The sequence below is a fragment of the Arvicanthis niloticus genome, chromosome 17, assembly GCF_011762505.2.
Source record: "Arvicanthis niloticus isolate mArvNil1 chromosome 17, mArvNil1.pat.X, whole genome shotgun sequence".
Taxonomy (NCBI): domain Eukaryota; kingdom Metazoa; phylum Chordata; class Mammalia; order Rodentia; family Muridae; genus Arvicanthis; species Arvicanthis niloticus.
The window spans coordinates 30,779,730-30,806,892 of NC_047674.1; the positions used below are offsets into that span (position 1 = coordinate 30,779,730).

The 27,163-nt window shown below is 43.7% G+C and overlaps 1 protein-coding gene across 8 annotated transcripts in view; it reads right to left on the minus strand.

Annotated features, from left to right (window-relative positions):
- The window catches only part of Vwa3b (von Willebrand factor A domain containing 3B), a 162,031-nt gene that overhangs the window by 1,569 nt on the left and 133,299 nt on the right, over positions 1-27,163 (minus strand). For all 8 annotated transcript variants that reach the window (XM_034521629.2, XM_076915058.1, XM_076915056.1 and 5 more), the window contains 5 exons: positions 25,868-26,069; positions 14,974-15,085; positions 13,371-13,495; positions 11,478-11,615; positions 9,785-9,885 (listed from right to left, as the gene is read on the minus strand). In XM_034521629.2, the coding sequence (XP_034377520.2) occupies positions 9,785-9,885; positions 11,478-11,615; positions 13,371-13,495; positions 14,974-15,085; positions 25,868-26,069 (678 nt within the window). The remainder of the gene's footprint in view (positions 1-9,784; positions 9,886-11,477; positions 11,616-13,370; positions 13,496-14,973; positions 15,086-25,867; positions 26,070-27,163) is intronic.

Here is a 27,163-nt window from a genome sequence, read left to right on the forward strand (position 1 = left end):
ACCCACAGGCCTGCCTATGATGTCATAAATCGAGACTTAGTTAGGAAATGCACTAGACGAAGCTTATTTACCAAGAGTGCTGGCTTTTCTTCAGAGAGGACTTCTTGGCAATGCTACGACTTCAATCTGGCCCACTCACCACAGCCAGTTGGTTCGGCAATTTCTTTTTCAGGACCCGTGTTAAGGCTGAGTCAGGCTGTGTTAAGAGCACCAAATACCTGGGATTAAATGGCCCCTGGCCACCCTTGCCTCCGCTCAGAACCAGTTTTGTTTTGTCTTTGCCCTAATTAACTTCGGAGCGTCACTGCTTCCAATCCTTCTAGAAGACGTCAGAGAAAAAAAGATGAACTGGGAGAAGTCTTCTAGTTATCATCAAACAGAAAATTTCCATCATTCAAATGACTTGGCAGTGGATTAGATTTTATCAAATATGATTATTTTCAAAGACTGCCACGAGACTCAGAAGGGAATTCCCAAGAGAGGATTTAAAACAAAACAAAACAAAAACCTGGCTTAAGGAACAGTGAGATAAAAGAAAGCTTTCCTAGACTCCACACACAAACTATCTTGTGAGGTCTGAACTCGTGCTGACGTCAAATCTCTGGGAGAACAGGTGCCTCGAGACCTGTTGAAGCCACGACTTGAGGTAATGCTGGGGACACCAGTTCTGTGAAATCTGAACTCTTATCCCTCATGGCTTCCAATGCCCCTCACTCTGCTGCCCCCCTCAGAGCTAAGTTGATTCTGTTTGGCTTTTCTCCACTGACTATCCATCAGCATTGATTGCAGGCTTTGTATCATACAGTTTCTTAGGAGTAAGAGCAAGGAGGAAAGGCAGTGGGGAGTTTTCCATGGTCTATAAATACTCAGAGAATAAGCAGGGACATGTCTACCTGCCTTCAGGAACTGAGGGAGGAGGGGCAGAGGGACCAAGAAGACATATAACCTCTCTCTCTCTCTCTCTCTCTCTCTATATATATATATATATATATATGTATGTATATTTTGCTATCTATCTGTCACATGAATGAGTTAAAAGTCACCTACTAATGAAATTTTAGGCAGGTAATAAACAGCAGATATCACTGTTATAAAAAAAAGTTAAATGGATACATTAGTAACTGGGAAAATGTTATAAAACAGAATAAATTTATTTTCACTTTTGCTTTTGAATAAGCAAAGCACACTAGGCACCTCAAAGTAAATTAGAAACAGTTGCCTCTGAGAAATAGATTCCAATAGAATTGATATTCTCCACTTCTTACATTAGAAATCACATCTGTCTATCTATTGATCTATCTATCTATCTATCTATCTATCTATCTATCTATCTATCTATCTATCTTTATATGTATGGGTGCTTTGCCTGGATGTATGTCTGTGCACCACATGTGTGCCTGGTGACTGCAGAGGCCAGAGAAAGGGTAGGATCCCCTGGGACTAGAGATATCACATGGTGTGAGCCACCATGTGGATGCTGAGAATGGAGCCTGGGTCCTCTGAAAGAACAGCTAGTGTGCTTAACCACTGAGCCATCTCTCCAACTCTCTGTTGCCCACATTTAAAAAATATGTTTTGCAGCTGTTATACATAAGGAAAATGAATAAAGCTTTTGGTTTTGAAGAAAAATATGAACAGACACAGCTGTGAAAAAAGTCTTTAAGAATGTGAACCAAAATACAATGATTATTTTTGACATGTTAGACTGTGGTTTTAAAAGAGTTTGCTGGTTGCTTTTAATTTATAAGTAATATGACTGCATTCCTTTTGGAACAAGAACAAAACAAAACAAGTTATCATGTAAAACAAAAGGAAGGTTTGATCAGGAGAAAGCTGTTTCCTCTTAAAGATTTATTTTTTATTTTATGAGTGTTTTTGCCTGCATGTATTTAGGTACACCACATGTGTTCACTATCCAAGGAGGCCAGAAGATCATCTGGCTGGAGACTGGCTTGCCCCGGGAGGCATCCTCACGCAGGACTAATGTGCAAACTCTTACCCCTGCTCTCCCTCCCCTTAATCTGCTTCTTGGCCACAACCACTATGGAGGTTGGAAGGGCTGCCCTGACCTCATGAACACAGGTCACACGGTGACTGGACATGACCCACTCAATGGCTTCATTTTGTTCAAGCTCACACTGAAGCAGCATTAGATTAGGTGATGTCAGCTTGAAGAAGTTAAAGAAGAGTCAGCGCCCCTATTCCCTGAGTTTGGGGACTAATGTGGTTAATAATGGTCTGTCTTTCTAGGGACAAGTAGTGGTTTTGTTGGAACGGGGGGGGGGGGATTAGCTAGGACTTATTGCATAGCCATAACCTATTGGTAGAAATCTGTATAATTATTATCAAGATGAAGTTATAATTTCTTAAATGGTACAAAATTTACTTTGATTTCAAATTTAAGGTTTTCATTGGTATGAGCCTCTTATTAATATAAAAATGAGATGAATATTGATACTCTCATGGGCATTGTGCCTGTATAACACATTTAGGAATACAAGGCCTAGACCCAGCCCCTTTTTAACTTTTTTAACTGATTTGGGATGGTTAACCTATGAGTTAAGGGACTATAGCAAATTCATGGTTTTGAGTTTATTGTTAGGGTGTTTTCCATATTTTATTTAGAAATAGCTGAGAGGAGTGAACAGACAACAGTCCAGGTTACCTTACATGGATAGTTGGTTTTCAAAACATCAGAAGTCCATAGAACTGACGCTACAAATATTTATATATTAATGTTCATTTTGATTAGAGACCTGTCTGCTCCTGACAGCTTCCTGTCGTGGATTCTAAGAAGAAATTGAGCATCCTTGGAGATACTCCAGTTGTGTGGTGACAGCCACTAGGCAAGAATTGCCTCTTTCCATCTACAGACAAATTACTGTCCAGAAAAGGACACACATGCAGAATAGTCGACTGATTATATCTGCCTAGACAGAGTAATCAGCCCTTAATAATCCTGCATCACTAAGGTCTGTCAGATGATTCTGGGCCAGAAGGCTGAAGATTTGATGCTCCAACATTCAGTAGTATAGGGGCTTTTCAGGTGTTCAGCGGTATAAATTGGCTAAGTTTTAGAAGCTATGCTTAGTGCTTCCCATAACTTCAGTTAACTCAGTCATTCTGGATTTCTGATGGGGTTGAAGACCTATAGTCTCATAACCAATCCTGGCTATTTACTTTGAGAGAAAAGATCTGAGTAGATGGTTTTCAGCTGACATTCATTCTAAAGCCAAAAAGCCAGGATCAAAAGTAAGTGTTTTAGTTAGAAGAGATGATAGAGGTTCTGGTTAGTCAACAGAATGATGGACTGGGTATTAGGACTATCTTGTACCTCACTGGTACAATTAGGAATAAGTATGCTCTAATTGTATTTTGAGAGAAAAGTTCTACTTTAACAGGAAGAGTGATATGTAGGAGGAGCTAAGTGGGAAGGAGTACTGAGAGGAAGAGATGGAACAAGGAGAGAAGATGAAGAAGAGGAGAAGCTAGGTGATGAGAGACAGAAAGAGAGAGGGGGCATGGAGGCAGATGTTCACAGGTCTCCACCAGTCAAAGATAGTTTTTATATCTAGGTTGGGTATTGGGTTACGCTTCTGATTGAGCATTACCAAACTTATAAATCCTTTGATTAACATTTAAAAAAAAATCGTATAAAAGCAAAAAGGAAAGGGGACAGGGGTGTTCTAGGGAGGGGAAATGTGGAAAGGGGATGGCATCTTAAATGTAAATAAAATATAAAATAAAATAAATAAAAAAAAGGAAAAAAGATTAGGTGATGTCTTAATTGTTATAAGTTATAACAATTAAGTTATAAGTTAAAAAGTTATAATTTGATTGAATACAGGGTTAAGTGTCATCTGAAATCTTCAGGACCAGAAGTGTTCCGGATTTTGGACTATTTGCATATATGTAATGAGATACCTTGCAGATGGAACCCAAGTCTAAACGTGAGGTTCCGTTGTGTTTTCCACACATATGTACCTCGTGTAAGCTGATGTTTATTGTATCTTGGATGTCTCTGAGTTGTGACTATAGCCTAACTCCTGAGTCAGGTGTGACATTCTCTGCTTGTGGCTTCAGGTTTGTTCTTAAAAAGTTTCCTATTTCTGAGCACGTCAGATTTTGGATTTTTGGATTACGGACATCCGTCCAATCTGTAATATTATAAACAGGATCAGATGTGTGCACAGTGGGTTAGAATGAGGAGCTAGGTACCATGTCTTAATTGGCTCTTTAGAAGATTCTGGTCTCACTACTAGGGAGAAAGTGCTGAGAAACCATGCTACATTGTTCCTAGGGTCAAAATCCACCTATTCAGTGGATCGAGCTTTGTCAATATACTGGTTCTCCTGCTGGCTTCCCGAGGCCTCTTTTCTACACTGCCCTAGAGTCTCTTTTGCTCTGGACTGATGTTACAGTGATGTCTTAGGAGGATCAGAAGGACTCGAATCCATAGCTGAAGAGGCAGAAGATCAAGAGATTGATAGCATTGGTTTGAGAGTCTCTGTGACTTGCAGACACTGTGATATTCCTCATGAAAGTAGATAATGGTCTTTGTCCTTATGGGCAACATAGGTAATCCACAGGCAGATGTTTTGTTGAATTGCTTATTTTTTAAGGCTTGGCTCTGGGATAGAAAATGGACTTTCATCTGACTGCAGGGACAAAGGAAGCTAATGAAAAGCACAGACTTGCTGACTTCTAATGTCCAGCTCCCTCCCAGGAAAAGCTGTCAGAAGATACCAGGCCAGAGAGAGGAAAGTGACATGTCCATGCAAGGCCAGATGTAGCACTAAGCGTTTAGGCTTCAGTCAGTGAATTAATTCCAAGGCTGTTGAGCAAGCAGTATCAGGCCATTTGGCACTGTCCAGGAAGGAGGCTAAGTCACTGGGGAATCACCCCTCCCACGGAAACATAGGCCCAAATCTGTGGAAGTCACACAGCTGATCAAAAGAGAGACAACGGGAAGCTAATGTTTGTGCAAAAGGGAATAGCAAGCTGATCACAGACTCAAACGAGCCACCACCAAGTCCTGGGAAATTCTTCCTTTTGGCAGTCTCACACACAACAGTGTCCCCAAGATCACATAGTGCCAATCAATCAGATGGATTTTTTTTCTGGAGCCTAAAGAAAATCCTACTTGGCTTTCCTAAAACCACATTTGAAATATCGTTACTATTGTTAACTATTGCTATTATGACTATGAAATCACAAACCCTCTCAAGAGAACATTTTTCTAGAGATCTGACTTGCCCAGACCTTGCTCTGTCAAGTGGGCAGGGCAGACTCCAGCTTTATGGGAGGGATTTGCAGCCAGCTATAGAGCACCAGGTGTCTGAACTCTGCTCAGGCCTGCCAGATGCCTTAGTTTGGAGATAGCATCGTGACACCTGATTGAGGTGATTTCCCTACAGGGAGAAAACCAGAAACCAGAGCATCAAACCCACCAGGTGCCTTCCTCCTGCAGCAATCAGAGGCCACACTGCTATGATAGGAAGGACCAGGACCCCAAGAGAGAAGGCCAGGGACATCTCTGCCTGGGGGGAAGGGAGAGGATGCTGAATGGGGGTTGGAGTGGGAGAATTCCTTCCATTCTGCTTGCTTCTTAGAGTTTCTAAGATCTCTAGAGAAATCATGTACGTCTTCTTGAAATGAAATGTTCTAGACTGGTTAGAGAGTATTCTCACTCAGAAGGGTATGTATGACGCCATAGAACACAGAGGAAGAGGGAAGGTGGAGAAGTATTATCCCCCCAGCAGACCTACTCAGTGGGTGACACAAGAGGAGAGAAGCAGCTGGCCCCTTTGTCGCACATTTCCCAAGGCAAAGGAACAGAAGCCGGTGCTATCCTTTGAGAGCCAGACTTTTGCTAATGGGATAACATATTTTGCAAGCTAAACTTATTAAAGGTCTCTGAGAGTCACTTAGCTGCCAAGCATGGGTTGGAAATGGAAAATTGTATGAACTCTATCTGGTCAGTTTTGATCGTAGAGTTCTTCTGAATAGTCTCCTTCCCATCTTTCTCTGTGTAAAACCCTCCATCGAGGACAGGAGAGGGATCTACCTGCAGGAAATGCTTGTCAGTCACCACCGAAGGCTGGCTGGTCTCAGAGATCTGAAGGTGAGTGGCCCTGGCTTAGTATTCACAGATGAATCAATCCCTGAAACTATTGTCTTCTGGGAGTCATGACATGTGGTGCATTTCCTTAATCACATATGAACATGCACACAAGAATCAAGATTCTCAATAATGGCTGCCTGGTACATCAGCTCGAGGACTCACTATAGACATGCAAAAGGAGTTGGCGGTGTGTTAATCGAGACTTGGGTACCAGCAGAGGACCTTATGGAGGACAGAGACTAGAGAACGGCCACATTTGATTGTGGTATTCGGCTCTGGTTATAGAAGCAGAGGCTGAGTAGGCTCTGCAATTAGCAGGTTGAAGACGGCTCCTGCTTGGGAAAATTAAACCTAGTGTGTTGCTCCTAGGCAAGCATTAAGAGCGGAAAGAAAAAGAAATTGGAGAGTCAATGACTGTGTCTCCTGTGTGAAGCTCTAGAGGTGAGAGCAGATAATTAGCAGCCAAGAAATTTAAATAAGTCCCAGGGAATGTGGGAAACAAAGGTTCTTCTTCATATGGGAAGAAATGGATTTTAATTAAAATGTGATTAATGATAATGTTAAACTCAGTGAGAATAGTCAATACCTAGACTAATATTCATGTTGCTTTATCATGGACTAGAATTTTTTTTTAAAAGAATTTCTTCAAAGATTCACATGCTGCAGGGATGGTCTGCAGTATGTCCACTGGAGAGGTGATGGGGTCCTTAAAAGGTGAGACAGTAGGAGACAATTAGGTCATTGGGGACTTGTTGACCCCTTTAAGAGATGATTGTGGGTCTTCTAGAGTGAACAGTTTGATAGATAAGAACAAGCCTAGTTCCTCCATAGTCTCTAGCTTCCTCATCTCACCATGTTAGCCGCCATGTTCAGACATGACCAGGAAGGTCCTTACCAGAGGCCAAGCAGTTAGTCACCTGAGCTTGAACTTTCCACCTTCAAAACGGAACCACAAGCATCTTTCTTTCTTTGAAAAATTCTTAGCCTTAGGCATTTTGTTCTATCGGCAGAAAGTGGACTGGGACACCACCGTCTAACACAAGGGGAAATTTCCATAGCAACCCCTCCCCCTTCCCCCCCCCCACCCCGCGCGCCACACACACACAAGATGCAGTAGTATAGCTCACCCTAGCATATGGAGAAGCTAGCTAGGTACCAGGACATTTCATGATAGTCAGAATGCTTGAGTGCAGTCTTAAGACTTTCCCATGTGGCTGAGAAATCATCTTCTGGAAAAGTAACACATAGTTTGTGCAAAGCACAGAGACCTGGTGTTGGGAAGGAGTTAGTATGTCCTAGAGGGCTGGTTAGTAGTGACTAGGGACGAGTGAGACCGGAGAGACAGGCTACACCACACTAATACGAGCCTAAGATAAGTGGCTGGAGACATGGATCAGTAGTTAAGAGCACTCAGAGGACCCAGGTTCCATTCCCAGCATCCACACGGTAGCTCACACCTGTCTGTAACTCCAGGTCCAGGGATCTGACACCTTCACTCAGACACATACATGCAAAACACCAAGGCATTTAAAAATAAAAAGAGGGACAGATTAAGATAGGATAAAGGGGGGCACAGATGAGCATGGGGTTTGAGAATTTTTAGGTGAGGGAGATGGTATAAGAATAATATGTATTCAAAGAAAATTAATTGGTTGAGCCTCCAGGGAACGTGCCTGGGTTTGATGGGTTTGGGGCAGGCCTAGGATGGAGCAGCTCAGAGCTTCTACATAAAGCACTGGACCACAACAGAGCTGAAGAACATTTCCAGGCTCGGATCGTCATAACCTAGAGGCACCTTGAGTGTGGGGAATGGCTAGCCAATTTTGGACAATTCCATGACACGTGAGGAGGGGATGAGCAGAGATGAGGAGTCCAGGGTTGGGAGCAGGTGTGGGAACTATGGGTTCTGTTTGTGTGAGTGTGTGTTGGAGCTCCTGTAATGTCAGATGGGGATACTCAGAGGAAGGCTGGGGAGATGGCTTGCTGTGAAAGCAAGATTTGTGTGCAAACTCCTGACAACTACATAGAAGTTGGACATAGCAGCATGTGCCTGTAACCCTCATGTTGAGGAGTGGAGACGGGGAATCCTGGGAGTTTACGGGTCAGCCAATGAGAGAGTCTGTCTTTAAAAATAATGAAGAATGCGATAAAGAAAGATACCCAACATTCTCCTGTGGTCTCCAAATGTACATGCATGGACACCTACACACACACACACACACACACACACACACACACCACGTATACACACAATCCAGTGACCAGTTGGGAGTAATGCCGTTCCCATTATATGCAGAACACCTACATGGTTGCCAGGCATGGTTGTGACACAGCCCCATCTTAGTCCTATAGCCCCTAGGTGGGGTAGGATATGGATCTAAGACTCAGTTTTCAAAATGCCCTTTCCATGAAAATTATCTACTACAGCTGCCCATTACTTACACCTGAGAGCTTTGATGAAGACACACTATAGGTCCATTCTCAGGGGTTGTAACTGATGCAAAGCCACAGACTGGGTTAGAGAAAGGCACAGGTGTAAGTAGCACTGGGAAGCAACGGTGTGGGTGGGTGACATCAGGCAGAGAGAAAACCCAGAGAGCCATGGCAGGCCAGAGAGGGCAGGTTCACAAGCCAAGTAGAATCCCAAGAGCATTCGTGGTCAGGATGGGCAAAGCACGCTGGCTGGGACATGTGGGAGGCCTCAGCCAGACTCTGTAGAATCCCTTTCTGCTAAGGGGTATAGGGAAAATGGTTATCCATGGTTTAAGGAAGGCCCCGGAGGGATCTAAATGGAGTCAAGGTTATCCAACTCTACAGAAGAGACTGGCAGAGAAGGGAAGTATGAGCTAGGTGGAATTACAGACAGACACACACACACACACACACACACACACACACACACACAGAGAGAGAGAGAGAGAGAGAGAGAGAGAGAGACAGACAGACAGACAGACAGACAAACAGAGAGACAGAGAGACAGAGAGAAATACAGAGAGAATGAATATGCATGGACACATATGTGTATACTCTGTACATAAATTCAACAACACATGCACTCTGGAAATCAGAAGTGTTTCCTAAATCCCTTTACCATAAACCTTGTTCGATCCCCACACCCGCCTCTTTATGTGACTTTCACTCCAAGGTCATGGCTCTGTGACCCTAGCTTTGTTTTTGCTGGCCCAAGGGACTTGGGCTTTAAGTCTCTCCTATGGACATTGGGCCGGTCTGCCTGCATATCTCTGAGTAACTCCCCTACTTCCCAGTGTAGACCCTGAGAACCCCGAATCACCTGTCAACACATTCATCTGTGATGACACTTCTGCCTCCCTGTATGGAAGGGACAGAAAAGTTCCCAAGTCAGACTTAATTAGGTCTTGAATTCTCATACACAAAAAGGGAGCAACCCCTTCCTTTTCATGGCAGGGTTAGATGTTTTTGTGAAGGACGAGTGAAAATAACATTGGCTCCGAGATTAGAGCTAGACAGAGAGAAACAGCGGCTCAGCGGCAGGATGTTGATCATCACAGAACTGAGTCTTCCGTCTCTACTCCTCTCCCCTAGTGTGCAGGCCGTGTGGATCTCAGCAATAGAATATTGCTTGTATACAAATAAAGAGACACTCGTAGATACCCAGAGGTACAGGCTGGGTGCACTCACCCTGTTTCGCTCCTCTCAGCCAGGGATGACCGTATCATTGAGCAAGACAGAGCATACTTGTTTTGGCTGATTTTAATGAGAGCACTCCGAGGGCAAAATTCCTGCAATCACATGGAAAGAGGTCGTGTCATCGAACTGGGAAGCCTGAGATTCGTGAACAGCTTTATTCCAGCTCAGGCCCTTATCATAGCTACCAGTCATTGTCCTGCTGAGGGTGCCTCTCAGGAGAGCAGGTTAAGCTCTGAGCTTTGCATTATAATTTTTTTTTTCTGAATTAAAGCCAGTTTTTCCTCTCTGTCATTCCTGTAAATTCCAGGTCAATTGCTAAGTCTATCCTGGTTAGTTACACATGTAGACACACACATACTACATGCATATACACATATACACACACACCACACATTACATGCACATCACACACACATACCACAGTACATGCATATCACACACACATTACACACACACATTACACACACACGTACTAGACACACACATACTACATGCATACACACATACACACCACACACTACATGCACACAACACACACACATACCACAGTATATGCATATCACACACACATTACACACATACACTACACACACACATATACTACACACACACCACATATGTGACACACATGCACACACCACACACTACATACACACATACACACTACATGCACACACACACACACACACACACACACACACACACACACATCTTTTTATCTTTGCTCCAACTTCAGCCATCTCTTTTCTGGATAGTTGTGATCATGACCCTATAGCTGAAAGGCCTGTTTTCCCTCGTGAGGTTTCCAGAATCTTTATGAACATGCTTTCCAATGTTCTTTCCGCTGACTGTAGCCTTCTGGTCTCCAGGGCTTTTTTGCCCTGAGGTTAACAACAAAGTCACTCCCTGGAATCCTAGGCCTTTCTTTAAAGACCTCAGGCCAACCTGTGCTTATCTCCCCGTTCCTTGAGGCATGCCTTGGGGCGCCATCCTACCTGTCCTGGCTTGCTTTCTCTTAAGTAGATCTCAAGCAGCTCTATGCAGGGGGATGCTTATCTGACAGACAGACCATGAGGTGGCCAAGGAGGACAGGGCTGAGAAGGGCCCGGGAAGTGCCTGTATCTACAGGGCTTACCGAGGAGCACAAGAAGATACCCAGAAAGAGTGGTACTGAGGCTGGGGAGTAGACTCCATGGATACCAGACTGCTATGTAAGCCTGAGTGTTGTTTAGATTCCCAGAGTCCCATGTAAAGGCCACATAGGCACTTTTCAGGCAGAGCCAGGATCCCTGACTCACTGGATGAGCTGAGTGAACTCCAGATTCAAGCAGGAGACCCTGCCTCGGGAAATAAAACGGAAGGTGGAGGCAGACACTTGGTGGCAACCTCTGGCTTCTACACACATCTGGACATGCATCAGACACATGCATATAACACATACAGAGAAGGGGGATGAGGGAGAGGGAGAGAGAGCCCAAAGTGAGCCTGTCCAGCCATCATCTGCAGTTTGACAAGTAAAGCTAAGTAACTCTCTCATGTGGAAACAAGAACATGTGCTCTCAGCATGAGCAGAGCCCAAACCACGAGGCATTCGAGAGTAGGGGAGTAGACAGCTGTGCTCCCTCCATCCAGCTCCGGCTGTCTTCTGCCCAGTGGGAAGGCCCTTCTCTGGGTGGCCACTCACTCTGCGGTTGTTACACTTCAAAACTGTGTAGAATTTCTCTGAAGCCACACTGTGATTTGGAAGCGCGATAACGATGGCGGGGACGTAGAAGTCAAATCCTTTGCTTGTCATGATTTTGGCAAACACGTAATCCCCAACCTGTAGAAGAAAGTGCATTTCATGGCAAATCATTTGTTCATAGAGTTCATATGTAATTTAAGTTTCTTTCAAGACAACTCCAATTGACTGGCAGGTATGGGTAAGAAGGTCATATAGAGATTTTTTTTTTTAAATCAGATAAGAAAGGGTTCTAGAATTCTCTAAGCTGATTAGGCCACACCCACAATTTTGTGAGCACTTTGGAAAACCCAGTCTTGGTAGGCATTTAGCAAATGCCAGGGGTCTGAGGATAGTCAGCAAGCTGGTAAGGATTCAAGAACTCACAGAGATTGGTAGAAACAAAGACTGAGGTGAAGGAGTGTGGTGTTCAATATAAAGAGATGGGGACCACGTCCTCAGCACTAGAAGGGCTGTCCAGACGAGGGAAGAGAGTGGGTTTGGTGAATGTCAGACCCAAACACAGACATGGAATACATGGTGAAAGATATTGTGATGGTTTGTATATTCTTGGCCCAGGGAGTGGCACTATTAGAAGGTGTGTCCCTGTTGGAGTAGGTGCGTCCTTGTGGGTGTGGGCTTTAAGACCGTCATCCTGGCTGCCTGGAAGACAATCTCCTAGCAGCCTTCAGATGAAGATGTAGAACTCTCAGCTCCTCCTGCACCATGCCTGCATAGATGCTGCCATGTTCCCACCTTGATGATAATAGACTGAAACTCTGAAACTGTAAGCCAGCCCCAATTAAATCTTGTCCTTTATAAGACTTGCCTTGGTCATGGTGTCTGTTCACAGCAGTAAAACCGTAACTAAGACAGTCATACATAGGTATAGATGGTTTTTGCAAAAGAGGCTGCCAGGTACCTGTCAGTGACCAGGAGAAGGGTGCTGGAGGTGTGTTGTGGGTCTGACTCAGAAGTACTAACAGGCCAAGGCTAACCCATCTGATCCCTCCCTGGCTTGTACCATGCAGGAAACAGCAGCATGAGCCTGCAAAGGGCTTTTCCTTCTGTGCCTTGGCATCCCACCTTGGTGTCACGATGGTGACACATGGAGGGACCAGACATGGTGTAGTGCTTGTGCATTTGTAATCAGATGAGAACACATTTGTCTGTCTCGTTTGTGGAAGGCACATGGTGGCGAGGGGGGGGGGTAGGTGGTGGTACTGCATTATGACATCACAGGTTGGCAGCCACTGGCTACAAGGTCACGAAAAGCACAGGTTCTATCATAATGGATGCAGTCTTCTGTGCTGAGAGCTTCTGGAGTCTGGGAGCCACACAGTTTACTTCCCCCTTGAGATAGGTGTCTTGAGATATTATTTAGGTCACTATACATGGTGGCCAGCTACATACGAGGGAGTTGGCACATCAGTTACCAGCAAAGAAATTACCAGGTGATGGGGACCAGAACATGCTCTTCCTGCCCAAATACAAGCTCCCTGCTGGAGCCTAAGAGGACCACATAGGAATCTTGGCATCCTCTGTAATCCAAAATCTGTGGACAGTATAAAGCAGGGGTTCTCAACCTTCCTAATGCTGTAGCCCTTCGATACAATTCCTCATGTTGTGGTGACCCCAACCATAAAGTTATTTTTTTGCTGCTTTAAAAGTCTGATTTGGCTACTGCTATGAATCGTAATGGAAACATCTGTGCTTTCTGATGGTTTTAGGCAACCTCTATGAAAGGGTCATTTGCCTCCCCCCCTCCCCCCGCCCCCACCCCAACCCCAAACAGTTGTGAACTACAGGTTGAGAACTGCTGGTATAGAGTTCCAGAAGGGATGAGAGAGCAGGTACCTGAAGTTGTGGACAAGGCATGGCGCCCCCAACAGGTATGATGAAGGAGATGGGTACGACTTTGGTATCTCCGTACCTGAAGTCTACCAAGGCGTGGGAGGAACTCACACATCTCTTTACAACCCCTGGAAGAGTCAAAAACAAGAAAAAACAAAAACAAAAACAAAAACCTTGAGGACAGGGGCAGGTTTGCTCCCGCTATGCTCTGTGCTGGGTCACAGCATATGTCTGTTTCAATGAACACACCCTTTTGATGCCTGCAGGAGGAAGAGGAGAGTCAGATACAGTTCGATACTTTCTGGGGCTGAATGCAAAGGAGAGAATAGAATGTTCTGGCTTCAGAGGTTCGGGAGGAGCTCTCCCTCATTCGGCACCAGCAGTATCTGTCCTGCTGGTTGTTCCGGAAACATCTTCCTACTGGGTACCTCCCATAACCAAATCTTCTTATCTGTTTATTCTAGTCCTATGCCCTACAGACACTGAGTGCAGGTAGTTAAATTTCTAAAGTAAAAAAGAAATATAAGCGCCCAGCTAAATCAATTTTTTCATTTAATATTAGATAAATATAATATAAATATAATATAGACAACTGGACACATGCCATGGCTTTTCTAAAAAAAAAAAAAAGGAAAAGGAAAGAAAGAAAGAAAGAAAGAAAGAAAGAAAGAAAGAACAAATGAACCAGGCCAGCAAGTAGTTTGTCTTTTGGTTATACTCAAAGAGAACATTGCATATATTTTTTTAATCTTAAAATTTTATTTATTTAAAAATAGGACCTCATTTTGTAGCTCTGGCTGGCCTAGAACTCTCTAACTAGATGAGGCTAGCCTCCAACTACAGAGATCTGTCTGCCTCTTCTTCCTAAGCATGGGGATTAAAGGCATGGGCCAACTTGTCTGGCCAATTTTATAATATTTTTCATGTATATGTATTATTGTGCTGAGGACTGAGCACAGGGGCTTGTACGTTTAAGGTAAGCACATGTAATTAACAAAGTATAGCATGTGATCACGTGCCGGCAGCACCTTGATCTTACCTGGGGTTTGAATAGACAAGCAACTGAGGTGCAGGGAGCTGAGTGACTGCAGTCAAACAGCTGATGCAGGAAAGAAGGAATTCAGATACAGGAAAGCTTGGGATTAATTGACCAGAAATATTTTTAAAGGGGTACCCCGCTTCCTCTGTCTCTTTTTCCTGTTGTAACTTGTACCTATGATGCTGGGCAGAAATCAGTATGATTTTTCCAAGTTGTCCTCTGACAGACCCCCCACACATACTCCCCACACACATGGCATATGTGCCCACCCCTCCCCCACAAATAAAACAAATAAATGTAGACAGGCATGTTCAGAATGTTATGCATATACGTAACACAATGTGTTATAAAAGAGATTATTTACTATGCAAATGAGAACTAAAAAGAAATGTCATTTTCTAGGACTCTTTTGTCCCATGTCCCGGGAGAAAAAGGAGCATTGTTTTGTTGGAGAAGCAGACTATCTCAGTGTGGCTCACAAAGCGTCAGCGTCCTGGGGAAAGCTCAGGGCTGAGCCCTCTGCCCCTCGGTACCATGTTCATTAGTAAACGAGTCTGAAGGACGTACCTGGAAAATAGAAGCCATTTTCCTCACATCTGGCAATGACCTTCTGGCCTTTGAGAGGGTCTAGTTTTCTTGATTTGGATTTCCTTGTTGGATACCCTTGCAATTTCTGATGCTGAAAAAGACCAACAGTAACAATGGATGAGCTGAAGGTAATGCAGACAATAAAATCAGGAATAGAGGCAACTTGTGGTCACCTCTGCTCCTTTGGGACACCTCTGTCTTAAGTTAATTAAAGATATTCTTCTCTTCTTCTTCTTCTTCCTCTTCCTTCTCTTCCTCCTCCTCCTCCTCTTCTTCTTTAGCATTTTCATATAACTTAATTTTTTCTTATTTATTTATTTATTTGGGGTTTTTTTTTTGTTTTTGTTTTTTTGTTTTTGTTTTTGTTTTTGTTTTTTTTTTGAGACAGGGTTTCTCTGCATAGCCCTGGCTGTTCTGGAACTCACTCTGTAGACCAGGTTGTCCTCAAACTCAGAAATTTGTCTGCTTCTGCCTCCCAAGTGCTAGGATTAAAGGCGTGCGCCACCACTGCCCGGCTATTTATTTATACTCATTCATTCACTTTACATCTCGATCCTAGTCCCCTCCTCTACTCTATGTCCCCCACCTCACAAGCCCCTCCCCTTCTCCCACCTCTCCCTTTCTTCTCTGATAAGGGAGTAGGCCCCTCTGAATACCAACCCACCCCGGTACATCCAGTCATTACAGGACTAGGTGCACCCTCTCCCACTCAGGCTAGCCCAGACTGCCCAGTTAGGGGAATAGGATCTACAGACAGGTAACAGAGTCAGGGACAGACCCCACTCCATTGAGGGACCCATGTGGGGACCAAGCTGCACATCTGATACATATGTATAGGGGGCCTAGGTCCAGCCCATGTATGCTCTTTGATTGGTGAGTTCATTTCTGAGAGCTCCCAAAGATCCAGGTTAGTTGACTGTTAGTCTTTTTATGGAGTCCTTGTACCCTCTGGAGATCACCCTTTCATAAGGGTTCACTCAGCACTCTATCTATTAATAATCTATCTATCTATCTAGCATCTATTTACCTATCTATCTTTCTATATATGGTTTAGAGTGAAAGAAAATTGGGTAATTAATTGAAGAAAAGGGAATCTTTTTAAAAAAAGATTATAGGTATAATCTTTTAGCTGTAATAGCTGCAATTGTTAAGATTTTAGATGGCTTCACAGCCAGACAGCAGACTACTTAAGAACTGTGGCCCAAACTGCTGTCAACCTAGAACTGTGAAGAGACTGTGCCTTCAACAGAGAAGCCAATCCACAGTTACCATCTCTGAGGGATAAGTGAAAACACAGGGTTTGTAGAAACACAGTGGTCCAGCCCACTCTCCACAACAAAGACAACCCCTTGGAAACGCCGCCTCACAGAAACGAAACACGTGGGCTACTGACTGGATTATCCTTAGTCCTCACGCCTCCTGCCTGGGAACTCAGCCTACTAGAAGGCAATGGGCCATGCTTTCAAAGATCTCGAAGAAAAATCTGATTTGGAATTTTAAATCCCAGCAAACTATTGATCAAATCAAAGGCAGATTGAACATAAAATCATCTCTGTAAGTAGAAATGTTTCCCTCCAGTTCATCTTGCCTTAGTGAAGCTACTTGGAAATGTATCCCAGCAAAATGAAGGCATGAAACAAGAAAGAACAATACAGAAAATCTAGGATGCAAATTCACTCCAAAGGAACAGGAGATGAAATCTCCAGGGGACAGATGCGTGTGGTCAGACCAGAAGGAAGTCTTAGTGGGGGAGGGGAAGGACACAGGAATCCTGAAAATACATACATATATGCATACTTATGCACATAAAACCATGCACATTAACCTAGTGCACAATTTAAATACAGACAAAATTGTAGCACAACCTTATATAGTAAGACACAAAGATTAAAGAAATCATTCTCTTGATTCTATTACCAAATTTTTAATTGTCTGACTATAAAACTTTCAAAGGGGCCCGTGTTCTCCTAACCTATGGCTTATCTTGGTATACAACAATGCAGATACTACTTTGTGGATTTAAAAAATAATTACAGTAAAACTTTGGAAGCATACCCCGCCAACACAGTGTTCTAAAGACAGCTTTTGGAAGGTGGACTTGCAAGCAGAAAGACAAAGCTCTGGCACAGAGATGGCCACCATGTAGAGTCAGGAAGTAAAGAAGAAATCTGATACATCGAGAAATACAGGCTTTAGCCCAGGAGATAAAATACCACAAAATGCAAGCAGGAGAAGGGGATGATGAACTGTTCTCATAGTGAAATGAAAGACTTTGATCTGGTACTATAATAATTTGATACTTTCTCAAATAGTGCATTTACCATATGGTTGATCAATAGGAATATCTCACTAAGCTAAATGGGATCTTAACAACCATGCGAAGACTTGCGAGCAAGCTTCTGTGGAAGCTGTACATTCTCTAATTCAATCACTCTTCAAGAATGGCCCAAGATCACTGGATGCATTGGATGAATTGCTGGCATCAATGGTGGATGCTACTTCCTTATTCCTGAGGTTTTATTCATAAAACAACAAAAACAACAGCAAACATCCCAAGCCCTTTTGGAAGTTCAGAATGGCCTTCTGCAATCTAAAAATGGCCTCAGGAGGATGAGTCTGCACCAGGAGACAGACAATAGGTTCCCAAATGCTGCCTACTTAGCTTTGAATGAGCAGCCTCTCTTAGCCTTGCTAGGAAAACCACATGATTTCTCCCTACCGTGCTCAGAGGACCATTCTCTTCTGGGACCTGACTAACACAGAAATACTGGTGACTCCCATTTCCTGCTTAAGTTTTAAACTGCTCTTGCCATTGTCAAGAATTCCTTCCAGTCTACTCCACAGCATGTGATTTTATGGAATGAGCACTCGTGGAGATTTATGGTACCATTGTACTCCAGCGTGACTAGACTTACAGATAAAGCTGAGTCGCCAAGGCGAAGCACACTGAAAGGGCCTGTGTTGACGATGCTTTGTGCCATGCAAGTAGAACATGGGTCTCCCAGAATGGAAGGGTAGATCATCAGGGTTGCTAGACAAGTTGTTCCTTCAGCCAGAATATTCATGACTTTGTTCTAGAAACACGAGAGCTGCTGTCTCTGACCCTGGCTGACAGCTTTAGAGGTGCTGTGTGGTCCACAATGAAGAACACCTAGCCTATCTCATTCTCATTCTTGCCTGACCTCATCCAGGTGCATGTTCAGAATATAAATGCTAGCTTCTACAGAGAAATCCATAGGATGAGAGCATCAGAAGAAACAGAGAGACCAGCAAACACTGGCCAATGTCGCTCTAAGCATAGGCCCCAAGGAAGGGTGGCAAGCCAGTGACCACCGGACACATGTTACAGCCTTTATTATGAAATCCAGAGAATACATTGATATTTTTTTCCAGGTCCGAACACCAGGTGATGTATGTCACAGTCCCTAAAAGATGCCACTTTCCTACCATGTCATTGCCTCTTTACTGTTCTTGGCATTAGACTGCTAGAAACAGTAAAGTTACAGAATACTTGATGCTTTTAATTTTCCCTTCAGTAACAGCATGTGGACTCCATACCAGTTGTAGACACATGCCTACAATTTAACTACTACTAGTCTCCATTTCAGAAGTTATATTAAGAATTCTCACTAAATGTTCTTGTTCTTTGGAATCACTAAACTCTACCTTCAGGACCCCAAATCACTCTAGCGGCAGCCCAGTCTGCTTAGCAGTGCCTGCCTTGTCCTTTGGTCAAGGAAGTCTGTGACTGCTGTAATTAGGATAATGCATGGAGGGCCAGTGTGCTTTCACCCTTCTCTCTAGGGTTCCCAGTTATGAGAATGGAAGATCTGCAAACTTTCTTTGTGATTAATAATTCAGCTCCATTTGGAGGCTTGGTGACTAGGACAGAGCCAGTGTGGAGCCTCCCTCATCTCCCCTCATGCAGATTTTCCAGGGTCTTCCTCCAACCCTAAAGACATCCAAGGTCTTCACTTTGTGAGTAGCTATTATAATGCTTAGGGAGATGTTATAGGGATTGATGTTAAAGCAGATGGCCTTCATCCCTTCCTGGACAGCAGGGACAGCTCTGGGCTCTGGAAAAGATTTAACTTAATCACTGAAGGCAAGGCCTCCAAGCTCAGTGCTCCCAGGTCAGTGCTCCCAGGTCATTGTTCATAGCTCAGTGCTCCCAGGTCAATACTCCCAGGCTAGTGCTCCCAGGTCAATGTTCCCAGCCCAGTGCTCCCAGATCAGTGTTCCAAGCCCAGTGCTCCCAGCCCAGTGCTCCAAGCCCAGTGCTCTTAGCAACGTCAAAGGCTATTATGAAAAGAAAACCTCCCAAATGTCTTAAATATTCAATGCTGAAAGTCACTGAAGCTCAGGGATTTGTCACATGGATGTTACAGATACTCCTCTGATGTCACTGCCTGTCATGTGTCCCAACACCAGTTTCCTGTTTTATACACATTTCTCACATGACATTATGGTATACAAACAAACTCTGGGCCTTTAGGAAAAGTTCTCAAGACATCTGCATCTCTGGGCACTGTCTTCTACCTACTCACCCCCAAATACATTTTCTGCTGCTCCTCTCTGAGGGGCTTGCTCTGTATAGCCAGACACTTCTCCCCACCAAGGACTAGACCCTGTTTTCCTCATGGGATCTGGAGCAGCCGGCCATGAAAGGCACTGGCTAAGAACAGAGGGAAAAGGAGAAAAATCAGAGCATTGGTTTCTTGCCCCTTCCCTGCTCTGGGTTTCTGGCTTCGACTGTCCCTTGCTGTTGCTGCTCTGTGTGTCCCAATGGTTCCTGATGACTGACTCTGACTACCTTCATGCGGCTATAGAACCTTTATTAATGCTCTTCTGTGAGGACTGACTGAATGGACTGTCTGGACTGACTGTTCCTGTCTGGACTCTGCCAATAAGTTCTCCATACTCACTTCTCCCCGTCTGGACAGTTAGACAACAACCATCCCCATCCTGCTTTTGGTCCTTGGGCAGCAGAAGCACAAAGAGCACCTTGGAGGTGGGAGAACACCCCAGTGAGGAGGGACACCTCTAGCAGCAGCATGAAGTAACAACGTGGGTGTGGCTTCTGCCACCTTGGAGATCATGAGATTTGAGAGCTCACTCTGGAGCAAGGTGCCAGTTATTGAATTTCTTTTGGTTAATGTTATTTGTGGGATGTTTGTGTGCAGGTATGCGCACTTGCCTGTGAGTGCGTGCACAGGCATGAGCATGTGTATGGTGTCCTCCTTCCTTTGATCCCCTCCCCTCCCCCACCCCTCGTGACTGGCGTTCCTGGGCAGCGTCCTATGCTGAGAACTCTAGCTGCCCTGGTGCATTGTGGTGTCGGCTGAGTTTCTTCTCTCGTATCCTCTCTCACCCTGCCTTCCACCTGCCAGTCTGTCTGAGATTGAGGTCGTCACACCTATACATGTTGCAGAACTTAGCTCACACTGCACTGCTGTCTGGGGATAAGGTGGCTGGCTGGTTTTCATCTGTCGCTCTTTCTCAGATGACAATGTCATCAATGTGTAGCCATGACTTGTGACCCCGCCCCCCATCTTCACATGAGGACCTCACACTCTTAGAGAATGTTCATGGTGCTAGAGGACAAGCTTCCCACCGGTCCAGATGTCAACAGAACAGACTGATGCTTTCACTGTGGCATGAGAAAGGCTCACTAGCAGGGTTAAGTGATCTCTCCTACCCTTTACAAGAGGGAATCTAAAATCCACAGACAAAATGGGTTATAATGCATGAATAACTGGTTAAGCTACTATCTGGGAACAAAGATTTATATATATATATATATATATATATATATATATATATATTTATTATATTAATTATATTATACTAATATATTGTATATTATATTAATATATTATATATTATAATCAATTATACAATTTATATAATTATATATAATTGATATACATATTAATATTATATATGTATACATTATACATATATACATATATATATATATATATATATTTTTTTTTTTCACATTATACAGCTCAAAGACCTTTCTCTTCCAGGTCTTCCTACCAACATTCCTCTCACGAATAGTGCCCAAGTCCCAACCTAGCACAAGGTCCTCAGAGTCACACGCTCTCTCACAGTTGAACCTCACTCATTCCTCTCTCCTGTCTGGAAAGTGTTTCATAAAGCAGCACACCAAATCCATCATTCACATAAAGTCCGTGGACTCCAGATTCCTCATTCGTCATGCCTGTGAGAAGCACACACATGCAGCCAGCTGTGTGGGCATATCCCCAAGGCTTTGTCAGGGCTGCCGACGACAGGTTCCCACAAAGAGATTTCATGCCTCCAAATCATCCAAGGTGGTCAAGGCTGTGGGGATAAAGAGGGCCTTGGATCATTTTAGCTGTGGATTCTGGAGGATCTGCTATGGGAACAACCTGCGTTTCTTAGGGAGATGCTCAGAACAGTATATCTGAGCTTTCCTAGACTAAGCTCCCACGGAGCCTATGGAAAGTCAGCAATAATTTTCTGAGGTCTCCCCCTCCACAGCTCAGCTTTGGGGATATGGAGTTTAAAAATGTGTGATCCTGATAACATGGTGGTGCTGGTAAAGTGTGGTTTGGGGGATTTCAGACTTAAGGTTTTTTCTTTCCTTTTTCAGTCAGTGAGCCAAGCATCTACCTCTGGGGATGTCACAAAGCTGGTGGATTATAGCTCGCAGGGGAAGTCACTAGATGCTGGAGCACAGAATCTACAGGATGCTTGCCAGACTGGGAAGTATAATGGTTATCAGCTTACATCTCCTCTACAGCCAGCCAGGAACTGTCAGTGGAAGCCTGGGGATAAAAAGCAAGCCCAGGTTCCCTGTATACAGTCTTATAGCTCATCTCCTTACATTACCTTCAGGAAAACCATGATGCCATCCCAAGCTCAAGAGCCGAAGGAATAGCTGTTGATAGTGACAGCTGGCTTCAGCATAGAGTATAGAAAAGCCTTGGGTCTCCAGACTTGATCAAGCAGATCAAGCAGAGTGACCACAGCCTTCGAAACACACGTGGACATTTCTCATAGATCCCTCAGTAAACTCTGGGGGGGAGGGGGTCCTTAGGAGTTGAAAGCTTCTTCTTCTCTACCTTCTAGCCATTGTTCCAAGTCATTGATTGCCCTTTGCTAAGGGAATTTAAAATGAGACTATACATATGTATGAAGAGGTTAAAATGACTTGTGCAGGTAATAGATATTTCTTTTACACTGCAGGATCTTAAAGGGCCTGTAACCTGGCCTTTGCTTTCTTGAGCTTTGTTCCCACCAAAGTTTTTTTTTACCCTGGATTTTGGCTCGACTAGTGAGCTATGAGGTCAGATTAGGTGACATGATAAAAATGAAATCAAAACAATCTCAGAAGTATTATATATACGCATATATGAACAAGTATTGCTTTAAGGAAACGATGTACAGAATTTTCCACTGCAGAACGTGATGCCCAAATATAGAGAAACCTGTGTGGGTAACATGTCAGATGCCCCTCCTTGTTCATTTCTTTAGGGAAATTATGCTGGGCATGAAGGACAGCCTCCATCAGAGAGCATGGGTTTTGGAACCCTGTGTGGTGATGAGTGGATGAATGGGAAGGCTTAGTTATGAGTGCTGCCGAGTGTCCATGACATATTATATAGACTAAATGTCTTCCCCTATGCTTGCCTGTGCCTCAAGTTCTGGCCACCATTCTCTCCTTGTCTTCTGATGAAAATCTGGATGTCAGAGCCTCTCCTTCCTGTACTGCCTTCCTTGGCATCTCCTCAACCCTCTGCTCACTGCACACAGGCTTTTGCTCCCACAATTCCATTGGCACTGTCCTGGACGATGTCATCAGTGAGCTACCTCTTGTTACGTTGAATGGTTTTGAGATACCATTCTATGTGATGTTTAAAAAACTCACTGAATATACATACATACATACATACATACATACATACATTTATACACGTTTTAGATAAGACTTCTATCTTAGTTATTGTTCTACTGCTGTGAAGAGACACCATGACCAAGGCAACTCTTATAAAAGAAAGCATTTAATTGGGAACTGGCTTACAGTTTTAGAGGCTTAGTCCATTATTATCATGGTGGGGACACATAGCTGAGAACTACATTCTTATCTACAGGTAGAAAGGGAGAGGGGGGAGGGGAGAGGAGAGAGAGAAAGACTGGGTCTGATGTAGACTTTTGAAATCTCAAAGCCCACCCCCAGTGACACAAGGCCACACCTCCTAATCCTTCTAATCTTTTTAAACAGTTTCACTCCCTGATGACATAAGCCTATGGAGTCCATTTTTATTCAAACCACCATAGTTTCACTATGCAAGCCCAGCCTTGTTTAGGACTTCTGAAGTAGACCAGACTGCCTTTGAAACTCACAGTGATCTGCCTGCCTCTGACTCCTGGGTGCTGAGATTAAAGCCACCATACCTTGCTATTGATAATAATTTTAATAATGGAAGGAGTATAAAGGTTAGTGCGTGCTGGATGTATTTACTGTTGGCACTTAGTATTATCTGCTATCTATCGGGAGGACTAGGTGTGCTTTGCAAATTAGTACTTTGATTTTTTTAGCTTTGAATTCAAGAAAACTCTAACCTTAGAGGGGCCTGGGTACAGCAACACATTAGCTGGGACTGCCTGACAGCCAGAACTTGCAACGGTTCCCTACCTGCTTCCACACTGTAGCTCTTTGGGTGAGCCTCCTCATTCTCTAACTTTTCTGTCTTGGTCCCCTCTATCGTCTCCTCCACCAGCATCCTGGTACCACAGATGCCAAATCTGCCTGCAACTCAGACTTTCTCCCGATCCCCCAAGATTTTGTTACTGCCCTGCCTCTGCAAGATGTCCTGCGGGGGGGGGGGGCACTTAAGAGTTAAGAAAACTGAAAGAGGATTGTCTTTTCCTAAAACCTCATTTTCACCATGTGGTATCACGTTGGAAGACATGAGCAAGGGTGAGGACGAGGCCAGCCTATGCCCACCCATGCCAAGCACACTCCCATTCATGGGGAAGGAGTGAGTACTTTTGAATGAAGAAACTATGAAAATTCATTTCATTTTTGCTTTATGAAAAGGGAGTGAAGAGATGGAAATATTACTCCAATTAATTCAAATTTTATAAATTCAAACCCATCGTCTATCAGTTTTACAAACAAGCTCATTAGCACACACTGTCTCTGCCCTCGTTCATAAGAGGTTTCATAACACTTCCTGCTGAAAACTTAATATAAGGCATAAATAAAGTGCTAGCAAATTTCGCTGGTAGGCAGCCAGACAATGAGAAAATCTAGTGGGGCCCAATAATTCTCTCTCCCATTTAAATGAGGGCAGGACTTAGTCTATGTAAGAAGTGCTGCTGTTACCCACCGTCCATCCGAACCTTAGGGGCACTCATATCTTACTTAGTAAATGAAAGGACAAGAAGGTGGGGGAGGTAGAAGAAGAACATATTTTTAGGGAAAGGTAGGTAGTTCACATTTGGTCCTCTGGATTCCTAGGTGTCCTTTGGCACCTGCCAGGCAACAGAGAAATGTTGGTATCCAGAGGATGCCTTACAAGGAAGTGGCAGCTAATTCTGAGCATCCTTTTGAAAGACATTAATAGGCACCTAGTGCTTCATGATAAGATTTTTGTGTTCTGCGCAAAAGGTATAGCATCTTACACTGAGGGAAAGGTGTAATTTGTGAAGAAAAAAATAAAGAAAAATAATAAAAGCAAAGAGGCAGGAGAAATAGTTCAGCAGTTAAGTGTGTATTATTGTTGCATAGGACCTGAGATCAGTGCCCAGTGCCCATGTTGGGTACCACATACACATGCACAAACCCACACACAGATAGATATGCTTGTGATTAATTAAAAACAAAAACAAGAATCTAAAATGGCGGCTGTGGAATTAAAACCAGGCAAACTCTGCCTCATTTGACAGATGCTGAAACTCATGGAAAGGAACTCTGAAGGCCAGTTGGCTCAAAATGGCTTTCAGACTTTTTGATGGCTATCTGAAAACTATTTAGGCCTTAGCATTCTGGAAGGACAAACCCACATCTATAAGCACCTACACACAGTCAGAAAGGAGTGTTGTATACCAGTAACAACTACTTAATAGTACCAGTGTTCACGCCTGTGGTTCTCAAAGGCCACTCCTAAGACAGTATTCTAACAAAATACCTCAACTGGATGCACCATGGGACTCACAAAAGCATGAGGAAGAAGCTAAAACTGAAAAACAAAAACAAAACAACAGAAACAATCTAAAAGGAAATAGTTCAGTAAAGACTTAAATATGTCATGTATCTAGCCATCAGTGATGTCTGAAGAGTCAGAAAAACCACAGAAATTGTATGAAATGATGCTGAGTTCAAGGCAGAATATAAAGACAATATACAGACTTTCTGACTTGTGGGGAGAGGGAAGATGTATTTAAGGAGGAAAAAAAAAGATCAATTGGAAGCGTTCCAAAGGCACTAACAAGGAGACGAGACCAGGAGTTGTTTTTGTGGGTTTTCAGTAGTGAAAACCTGAAGGTCCTCTCTATCTAACAATCCACCAGGCTTTAATACTCTTATTTTAAATAAATAATGAAAAAAAAAAAGAAAGTTGGAAGAAATGTGAAAAACTAGTCAAGACTGACTAAAGATAAGAGTGAGATCTGAGCCTCGGATCAGAGTCCAAGCATCTCTTGAGACAAAACGCTACTGTTAGGTTTTCTTTTTCGATGGAAAGATTCCTTATTCTAAAAACAGGATGTTAAAGTCGAATGGAATTTCCTTGAACTCCCTTAGAAATCAGTCCGTGGTGGGTGGGTAGGAGAGAGAGAGGGTCAAGGTGGGAGATGTACAGGGAACTCTGGGACCCACCTCCTGCAGTATCCTGCTCTGATAGTTCTTCCTGGCGGCCTCCTGGAGCCCCATGGCTTGCTGGATGTACATTTTTCCAACCAAGATTTCATTTTCCAGCATTGACAGGTCTTTCAATGAAATGGGCCAGTTCAGCCGCTCCAGGGCTTCGTTTAAAACCGCCTTGTTTTCCAAGTACTGTATGGGCTTGATTGCATCCAGCCTGAGAAAGGAAGAAAGGGATGGGCAAAACAAGGATAAGCCTGATAAGAAAAAATAAACGTAGCCAGTTTCTCTACAAACTCCCAGAGAATCATCTGTTGTCACAGATGAAGGCGGTGCCGGTGGTGCTTTCAGACCCACCTCTTCAGCCCCCAGAGCTCTCACTTTTCCAGAATAGTTGTAATTAGAAACTGACCTTGGAATGTCTGGAAAACAAGCCTGGGCACTGTGCAGAGCCTGTTAGCCAATACTATGTTGCTATAGGACGAAGGTCCCTCAATTACATCAGCTAGTGATGTAGCTACCTTAGATTACATTCTCACGGTGGGGTGGGCAGTGGGGGTGCAAACTGCCTAAGGACTCATTTATCAGCACGTATATCTGGAGTTAAGCAACATATCATCATCATGTAGGGTGTTTTTGTTGCTTTGAGACAAAGTCTCCCTGTGTAGCCCAGGTTGGCCTCAAATTCATGGTTCTCCCCAGTAGATTATGGGAAACCACCATCATGCCCATCTGACTTTGATTTACTCTTTTTAAAGGGCAGCAAGCAATGTTTTTGAAGACACAGAGCTAGGAATGCTCATACAGGTGCTGGTGTGGCTGGAGGCAGAGGGCCTGGAGCCTTCTCAAAAACTATGTGGCAAGCCCTTAAGCATAGAATTACTATGTGGTAAGCTCACTCTTCACCACTGTACATGCTTGAGAAATAAAACCGTGTTCGCATCAAAGCATCCATGCAAATGAACACAGTGGCATTATTCATAATAGTCAAGGAAAGCAGAAATGACCCAAAGGCCCATCGGTGGGAGAGATCATCAGTGGTGTGTGTAAGAGAACTTCCATAGAGCACACACACGTGTGTGTAAGAGAGCTTCCATAGAGCACACACATGTGTGTGTAAGAGAATGTCCATAGATCACACACGTGTAAGAGAACTTCATAGAGTGTGCACACATGTGTATGTGTGTAAGAGAACTTCCATAGAGCGCACACATGTGTGTGTGTAAGAGAACTTCCATAGAGCGCACACGTGTGTGTGTGTAAGAGAACTACCATAGAATGTGCACACATGTGTATGTGTGTAAGAGAACT